Source organism: Miniopterus natalensis, chromosome 18 (genome assembly GCF_054644295.1).
Source record: "Miniopterus natalensis isolate mMinNat1 chromosome 18, mMinNat1.hap1, whole genome shotgun sequence".
Taxonomy (NCBI): domain Eukaryota; kingdom Metazoa; phylum Chordata; class Mammalia; order Chiroptera; family Miniopteridae; genus Miniopterus; species Miniopterus natalensis.
In genome coordinates this window covers 4,660,662-4,669,618 of record NC_142098.1, presented here as the reverse complement: position 1 = coordinate 4,669,618, position 8,957 = coordinate 4,660,662, and the positions used below count along the sequence as shown (strand labels likewise).

The 8,957-nt window shown below is 48.9% G+C and overlaps 1 protein-coding gene across 3 annotated transcripts in view; it reads right to left on the bottom strand.

The window, feature by feature from the left end:
- Nucleotides 1–2,025: 2,025 nt before the first annotated feature.
- Nucleotides 2,026–8,957, bottom strand: part of PHKB (phosphorylase kinase regulatory subunit beta) — a 102,855-nt gene continuing 95,923 nt past the window's right edge. For 2 of the 3 annotated variants that reach the window (XM_087827049.1, XM_087827047.1), the window contains 5 exons: nt 7,955–8,089; nt 7,019–7,148; nt 5,700–5,807; nt 4,014–4,154; nt 2,026–3,099 (listed from right to left, as the gene is read on the bottom strand). In XM_087827049.1, the coding sequence (XP_087683175.1) occupies nt 2,962–3,099; nt 4,014–4,154; nt 5,700–5,807; nt 7,019–7,148; nt 7,955–8,089 (652 nt within the window). In that variant the 3' untranslated portion in view covers nt 2,026–2,961. The remainder of the gene's footprint in view (nt 3,100–4,013; nt 4,155–5,699; nt 5,808–7,018; nt 7,149–7,954; nt 8,090–8,957) is intronic. The other variant, XM_087827048.1, reaches the window with a different exon arrangement.

Below are 8,957 nucleotides of genomic sequence, written 5' to 3'. Positions count from 1 at the left end.
TCTCCCTCTCCCTTCCTCTCTCTCTAAAATCAATAAAAATATATCTTAAAAAAATTAAGGTGGAAAAGGGTAATTACCAAATCCAGTCACTATGCCCATAGCCCCCTCTCAGGCAACAAGACACACGTCCGGTACCAGCTCAGACCAGCTATCACTGGAGATAAGTAGCTAGGGGGGGTCGTGGTTACCCTCACTCCCCATCTGCCTCCCTCCCTCTCAGGTGAAAGATGGAGGTGCCCACTCCTGACAGCTGTCCTTTCCTTGGAACACAGCTGAGAGTCCCCTGGTCTGTGCACAAAGGAGCCAGGCTCAGAGGGCACCCACGGGGGGCTCAGATCCAGTTAGCACTGGCTCCCCAGCCATGTCTCCCAGTGCGAACCGACTCAGAGAAATGCCCATCTTGGCATGAAGGTGCTAAATCTTGTGCCCACAGGGCTGGTGTGCCCAGAAGGGTGCCTGCTCCTGAGTCACGCAGAGCCCCTTTGGGCTGCTGACATGCTGGGGACTAATGTGGGTGGTGGGACGCGCAGTGGGGAAGGAACTCGCACCCTGAAGGACATTTCCTGTCTTTTTCCCCTGGACGCTGACTCACTCATCTGTCTCCCTCTAAGCACGTCTGTTTTTCATCCTTTTATCTGCTGACCTGTCCTCACCTTGCCCAGCTTCTAGGAGGCCGGCACAGTCCTCCTGCTGCCTTCCAGAGCTCTTCACGCGGCAGTTTTGCCTCCTGGGCTTAAACGCTGCTGCTGGTGTTTGTCTAATCCTTCCAGGCCTGACCTACACTCAGAGCCTGGGGAAAAGCTGTGCTTACTCGGTTCCGTAAGTGCTCCGTGGGGGCCGTAGGCACTGCTACACTGTGATTTTTTAAAAATTGAAACATGACCTTTTCAGACTTATTAAAATGGAAGGAAATCTGGAAAACACCACGTTTTTAGAAAAGATGCTCTGGAAATGCAGGTGAGCCTGACAGTCAGGAGTTGCCAGCAGACGCTGACGTACAGTGAATGCACAGTGGAGCGGCTGCAGTGACAGAGGACAAGGGAGGCCATGAACCAGGCAGTGCCTCATCACACCTGGATGGACACGCTGACCCCTCCAGTCCATCTCCAGCACAGCGGGGAAAACACGCTGGGTCTGCAGGCAAGCAGGACGTCTAAAATTCACGAGTCCTGTGTTCTAATTCTTATTTTCTGCTTTTCTAGTTAGAAAACAGACACTGGTTTCTATAGAGGTGAACATCAGCTTTCCAAACAATGCATTTTAATTTCATCACAACACAGTGTTGACCCATGTGGCCCAGGTCCAAACCCCTCCAGGAGGCAGGAACTTCCAAATTCTGAGTGTGGATCATTTAAGCAGGAAGCTGAGTTGCGCTGAGGATCAGACACTTGCCAAGGATGACTGATTTCTGACAACTCTGCTCAGCTACTCACTTATTAAAAAATTCTTAAAAATTCAACACAGTTCCCTTTCCTCCAGATCTCAGCAGATATTAACCGTTTCAAGCGTGTTCCTTTATTTCCAGTCCCCAGCTATGCAGTCAGTCCTCAATTCTCTCCCCACAGGCTTCATGTTTACATTTCTTTCTTGCTTGTTTTATAAACTGGCCTCATCTTTCTATAAGTAATTCTCTTCTCTGTCACACACCCTCCTTCTGATGTTCTATCGACAGGGTCAGATTCCACCCCCCCCCACTCGTTCTGCCAACCAGCACACGTGACGCCCAGGCTGGGCCTCAGCAGCGCCCAAGGTAACAGTGAGCACTGCCGGGCCCCAGGCTCTCCCGTTTGCTCCCACATCCATGTATTTGATGTCAATTTGACTGTTACTGGAGCCACTTGTCCTCCATTTCTTATCCTTTCAAGACCCTTCAACAGGCTGCCTGTTTAATGTGACCAGTCTGACTTCTCAGGTGAAATTCCCTTATAAGGCTGGTCAGGAAAATCTGTCCTCGGGGCCAGGACTCAAACTAATGGCTGCCCCGCAACATTCAGTAAGGAAACAAACTCATAACATTTAAATGTTTAATCTACTTTCTGTTTTTATTAAAGTTTGCTTAAGGAAATTTACTAGCAAAATATGTGTAATGTACCATAGATTCTCTTCCATCCCATCTCCAGATCATTAAACAAAAATATTCTGGGTAACAAACTCAGTATTGTGAACATGAGAACAAAGAATGTGTTCTGAATATCATTAATTCAGAAATAAAATTTAGTAACATTTAATTCTGTTTTTACTAATACAAAGTAGGTTAACCATTCACACTCCTAAATAATCTTACACACATCCTCTTTTTAGTAGAACTCAAAGAAAATGTTTGATCAGGTATTATCAGTATTTGTAATACAAAAATTACAAATATTTTATCAGATTTATGTATTTTAGTCCAACCCCTATTTAGGACAAACACAAAACCATCGTCACGTTTACAAGGTAAATTTGTACAGTAGCTCTGTATACTAAAATTTTACCAATAACACGGTTTCTGAAAATAGGAACGTCAGAGGCTTGTTTTGCTTCGCTGGTGCATTTGAATGTCGTTGAGCATGACAACGCCACACAACAGTTCTGGTTCCAGCAGCAGCTGTGCGTTCCCAGTGCACAGATGCACTGCGATGGCAGTGAGTGGGGAAGCAATGGCCAATTTTGATGAGCTATTTGATCACAAAACATGCAGCGGTGAACTTCCAATCTGTAAACTACTTCTAGCGCTCAGTAAAGACTGTGGCTGTAGGTGGCATGACCCCGAGAACTTCTTGCACTTGACTGAGAGCGTTTCCTACCGTTAGATGGGTGATGGCAGGCAAGAGGGCCAACAGCTGTCAAAGGCAGGCAACTGCGCCCCCCCCCCCCACGGGATCTGTGCACTCATTAGTGGCCACCTTCATTCAGCTCCAGCACAAAACTTAACCCACTTCTAGGAAGCGCGTGTCCACAGAGCCTCCGCCACCTCCCTCACTAGCTCACCAGACATGGGTCGTCAGTGTTTGGCCTGACCTCTCCCGCCAGCAGCAGGTTCATCACTACCTTTGTCAGGTAGCTGCAGGTCCCTCTTTGTCCCAGCGGGGGAGTGTTGTAAAAGGCAGTCATGTCGTCCTAGGAAGGAAAATGGTAGAGTTGACAGAAAAAATCAGTGTCAGCCTTGGGGAAAGTAAATTCACAGGAAGATTTCCTCGTGGAAGTAGGAACTTCCTGAGCTTTCCTTTCATTATCCTGGGGCATCTTGTCCGCATACAAAACACAGACATTTCCCTTGTTCTCTTTGTTGATAATGCTTGTTTCCTTAGGGACGCTCTTTACAGGGGAACATACAATATTACACAGGGAGCCTGGAGGAGGCAGCACACAGCAGCAACGGAGCCTGGTCCACACGCTCCCCTCCCCAGAGTTGAATTTTACAGCCTCTTGGAATCCAGGGTTCCTCTCTGAGAAACATTTAACTGTTGACTCTGCCTAGATTTCTTTTCTTTTTTGTCAATCCTCACCCAAGGATATTTTTTTGAGTATTTTTAGAGTGTGTAAGGGAGGGAGGGAGGGAGGGAGGGAGGGAGGGAGGGAGGGGGAGGGAGAGGGAGGGAGGGAGGGAGGGAGGGAGGGAGGGAGGGAGGGAGGGAGGGAGGGAGGGAGGAAGAGCAAGAGAGACACATTGATTGGTTGCCTCCTGCACATGCCTGACTGGGGCCGGGATTGAACTGCAACCAAAATATGTGCCCTCGACCAGGAATTGAACCCACAACCCTCTGATGTGCAGGCCAACGCTCTACCCACTAAACCACACTGGCCAGGGCCCTAGATTTCTTTTTAGTCAGAACTTTATAGTTGAATTGATTCCTAATTAACTAAAAAGTAACATTAATTCCTCCAGTAAGTCAAACTCTTTCCCCCACCCCTCAAGTACTCCACTTTGCACTTTATAAATCTGTTTTGTCAGTTAAATGATGTGCAATCAGGGATATTCTGAAGAACTGAGATGCCAGAAAAAGTCTATAGAAAGCTATTTCTCTACGTACATGTTTGCCAGCCTCCTTCAGGCGACTCTGATCTTTTTGAAATTCCTGAAAGGCTTCTTTCACCAGGTTGTCCAGGTCGACTTTGTCCTGAAACTCGAGCTCCGGGTTTCTCTCCAGGATGATGGATACAACCATCAGCAGCTAGGAGAGACAGACATGGAGAGCCAGTTAAGTGAGCCATGAGGGGGAGGGTCTGGATGTGTTTCATGCCCTCCTCAGACTGAGAGTGGTACTGTGGTCCACAGTGTGCTCTGCACGGCTATGGGCTGGGGTCGTCTGGGCTGGTCGTCGGAACCTTGCCAGCTAGGAGCCTATGCTCCCCTGTGAAATGGCATGTGTCCCTCACTGTGTGGCTGCAGCTGTACAGAATGCTGCCTAGTAATTAAACGAAACCAGTGACTTAGAATGTGCCTGTCCCAGTCCTGTCTATAGTGTCATGCCTTATTCACCCCAAGCATCTGAACTGTCCTTGCCTTTGGGCATCACTCCTTGTTGGCCAGACACCAACGCCAGTGTCCGGTGGAGTGGAGGCTGCCCAGGAAGAGGTGGAGGCAGCGCCAGAGAAGGTGGGCGAGTCAGTGGAGACTGTGGACCGAGGCTCACGGTCCCGTCGCTCGGAGCTCAGCACCCAAAATGAGTTGAAATGTGACCCACAGTGGTTTCTGAGGTGTCGTGTTCAAAATGCACTTAACTCCAACCTGCTCTGACATAAGTCGATCTGGCCAGTCTTTATTTTAAGGTGTCATGTTGTGGTTCAGGCCATCCCAACATTCACCCCAAGAAACAATGTTTGGGATGACAAGCTGTTATACACAACGCCTGTGTCTGAGTGTTCGGTGCTTGGTAAAGACTCTGATGGTGGTGGTGGCTCCTGCTCTGTGCACAGAACAGGAAAAGACGGGAATTCCTGTTTGGGAATCTCCCTGACCCCTTCATTAAAATGCCTCCAAAACAGAACCTAAAAAGAGCCACAGGGAACACTTCTGGAAAAGCCCAGGGTCAGGCATGGACACCCTGGGGTGAGCTTTAGCTTCTTTCTAAAGGGTGAGGACACGCAGCTTCTTTCTTGTTGTGAAGTAAAACTTCTGCGAAGGGACTGGCCTCCATCTGGTCAACAAGAAACCACTCTCCGTGCACAGTGGGTCCCGTATGCTGGCACCAGCCAGCGCGGCTACCAACACAGGGAAGGACTCACCCTCGCAGCCCCGTTCGCCTGACCTAGGCTCTGAACTGTAAAAACCTAGGCAGCGGTCACGTGCTTTTCTGCGACAGAAAAGTCTGGACATAGACAACAGGAAAGGTGACTGCTCTTCACAGGGGCTGACACACTTGCTGTGGAGGTGAGTGTGCAGCTGACCGTCGGACAGTCACCTCTCACCCGAAGGACTGAAGATGTCTGAGCTATTTATGTGCCTGAACTTGGGTCAGGGCAGCCATCCTCCTCGGGACTCAAGTGCAAGGGATTCGGGTCACTGAGGGTGGGAGTCCTGTCCCTGGCCTGGGTCTCTCACTCCAGTTTTCAGGGAGCAGTGAGAGTGGAGTCATGTCCCTGCCCAGGGTGTCTCACTCTGGTTTTCAGGGGTCAGTGAGGGTGGGAGTCCTGTCCCTGGCCAGGGTCTCTGACTCTGGTTTTCAGGGAGCAGACAGGAAGCACTCAGTCCGCCATCTACCCTTCTGAACACAAACCTCCACAATGATCTGCCTGTACTTGGGCTGGTCGATGTTCCCCAGCATGTCTTCCACGAGGAGAGAGAAGTTCATCTCATACATGGTCATGTCGGACAGGGTTGGCTGCTGAAGGAAAAAACTCAGCATCACAGCCTGCACTGTGACTCTCTGGCTCCCTCCTGCCCCAGGAATTTCACTTGCTAATTGAGAGCCTGTTTCAGTTTTCACCAACTTCAGAGAGCCTTTCACCCCAGGGCTGGGCTTTATATGTCAAACTGCTAACCCAGCCAACTGCTGTGATAAATTAACCCTCCGTGTTTAGTAGCCATCTTCACTATACTAACATCTTCAGGGAAAAGGGACTATATTAGGAAACCACTTCAGCCAAGAACCGGGGCAGCACACAGAGTACACTGCTTTTAGAATTAACACAAGAAGTTGGGCTGGCTGTCAGATGTCCATGTGCGAGTCACCTGCTACGGAGTTTACATCATTTCTGTGGCAGGTCCTTACCGAGAGGGCAGCGTAAAAACGCATACATGTAAGGACAACACTGGTAGCCAGAAAGCAAGCAAACAGAAACGCGCAAAACTAGAAGAATTTTCTCTACCCTCCATATTTCATTACAACAAGAGTACTGCATAGTCTTCCATTCGCTTTTTACAAAGCAAATGAAAGCAGAAAACAAACTCAAGTGCAAACCAAAATCTGGGTGCGGATGGGAGGAGGCTCTGAGGGTCAGGTCCATGCGGCAGCAACAGACGGAGTCGCCAGAACTGCGAGCAGGGCGCAGTGGTGACTTACGGTGAACTTCATCATGGCCTCAGAACAATGTGTATCTTCTCACCACCCAAAAGGGGACCCAGGGGGGAATGTCCCTTTCAACCAAATGACAGGGAAGTTGTTCCACCCGGTGTAACGTCCCTTGTCCCTCCATTCAGTGTGGTCCATCTACTGTACTCTACATGCAAAACAACCCAACACACTGGCAACGGTCCATTTCATAGGAGTATTTGAAGGAGGGGCGGCCAATCCCTGAGGGAGGAAACACTAGAAAATAAGTCTAATCGATGGGACTGGAAGTATTTCTTTCCAATCTGAGTTGTTTGTATTTTTTAATTTTAGTGTCCTCTATAGTCCATACAAAAGCCTGGTTTTACATGGCTATTTTGCCAACACTATTTCTGTCGCACACTTTCGCCCCCTTCAAGGCTCCAGGCAGCTCTCCGAGAGGAGGGGGTACACAGAAGGGCACCTGCAGTGCAGGGGGGAAAGGATCCTCTGCTCTCAGGTCCCTTCAGAAGCCCCTTCACTGAGATGACTGCGGTGGGCTGTACCTGTGGCAGATGCTTCCCTGCTACAATGATGCCGTCGGGCGTGCGCTCCAGGATCTGCCACACGCGGTCATAGAACCCCGCAGGGGTTCTGTTCAAAGACCCGTTGATCTGACGCCTGTTCAGCCAACATCTGCAAACCAAAGGAAAGTGCCTCAGAGTGTAAATAAGCCTGTTCTGATGGGAAGCCAGGCCTTCAGTGTGGATTTACTGTGCTGGGAGGGTGAGCAATGAACGCCAGAATCCACCAACGACGCCTACTCGAGCCTGTGCTAGAGGGTACTAAGTATTTCCTAGAGAAAACGAGCTTGAGGGAAAGGAGAAAATCCCTAGATTTTAAATAATTTAACAGGCAAAACATTATTGGCTATGAAGTTACGAGGTTAAAAACCTCACCATGTGATTAAATGACTTTAATACCCAAAGCAGCTTCACTAAAAACATAGGAGCGGCTTAAATTGTTAGACTAAAGGTTTCTCTGTCATAAAAAGTTCTTCAAATCAATGCGACCCACGAGTGCTTGCTTTGCTTCTAACTCAGCACAAGCCAAGTCTGTGACAGGGTTTAGCCTGAAGAGGTCAGCGGTCGGCTGAGGGAGACAGGACGGGCAGCACCACCAAAGCACAGCTCAGGCGGGAACGTCGGGGGAGGCGGTGGGTGCTGCCCAGATCCAGACAGGGAGCTGGCAGGGTGGGAGGAGGTGTTATATTCCGCACAGAACAATAAAAATTAAGAAACCTTTTAAACTACACCTGAAAAGTATATAAAATTCAAATCAATACCAACTGACGACTGACGACAGATATTCTGATCAGTGTCTGCGGCACTGCCCATCTGTCCTGCGCAGCACTTTCCTCCTTATCAACATCTTACTCCACACGTGTACCAAGTACGCGTTCCGGAGACCCAGAGGGCCTGCAGGGAAAAGGGGCACCTTACCGTCCATTCTGCTGGGGCTGGAGAATGTCCAGCAGGAGCTGTTTGACGGCACTGGGGGACAGCTGGTACAGGTCTACGGCGGGCTGGTCCCCACCCCGGATCTGCAGCTCATACTCCATGGCGTGTATGATCCACCTGAAAAAAGGCGGGAAGTGCGGATCGAAAGAGTGGCCTTGGGCTTCTCCCAGCAGTGCCCTGAAAGCCGACCCCTCAAAGGGGGTACAGAAAAGGCCAGGGGAATGTCCTGAGCCACCGAGAGACTGACTCCATGGAGATTATGTGACACGATCAGAGTGTTGAACGTGAGGCTGATCCTGCAGCCGAGGTCAGGGAGTAAATGTGAAACAGGGTTAGAACTCAGGGTCTTGCCAAATGAGATCCCACCCACCGGGCACCCCAGGACACTCCACAAATAGCTGTCACACTGCTACTTTCTTCTCACGAGAGACACGCACACAGAAAACAGACAAAAGTGGCATGTTCTCAGGAAGGGGCTGTTGGGCTGTGATATGAACGCTCCTTTTCCGGGGGCCAATGTTCCACCCATTTCCTTTACTTTGCAGTCACTCCTTGGTGACCGGGGGACACAGGATAAGTAGGCACCTTTGAAACAGGGACAGTCATAACTTATCTAGTATGAGAGAATATGCTTTAACCAACAGAGCTCAGAAGGATCTTCGTTATAGACATGTAAATGCTGTCCGTGTACCTACTCTTAAAGAATCTATTCTTTAACAGACACTCAAATGCTGTTCATGAAACCACTTCTATTACAGAAAGAGCTTTATTACAATCATGTAGGCAACAATTGATGGGACAATGAGTGCCTGGCCTTTTCCAAGGTGGTGTAGTTATATGCCTGGAAATGCCCAAAATATTTCATTATTTTAAAGTAATTTTATTTTATTTTATTTTTATTTATTTTAAATATATCTTTATTGATTTCAGAGAGAGGAAAGGAGAGGGAGAGAGAGAGCTGGAAACATCAATGATGAGAGAGTCA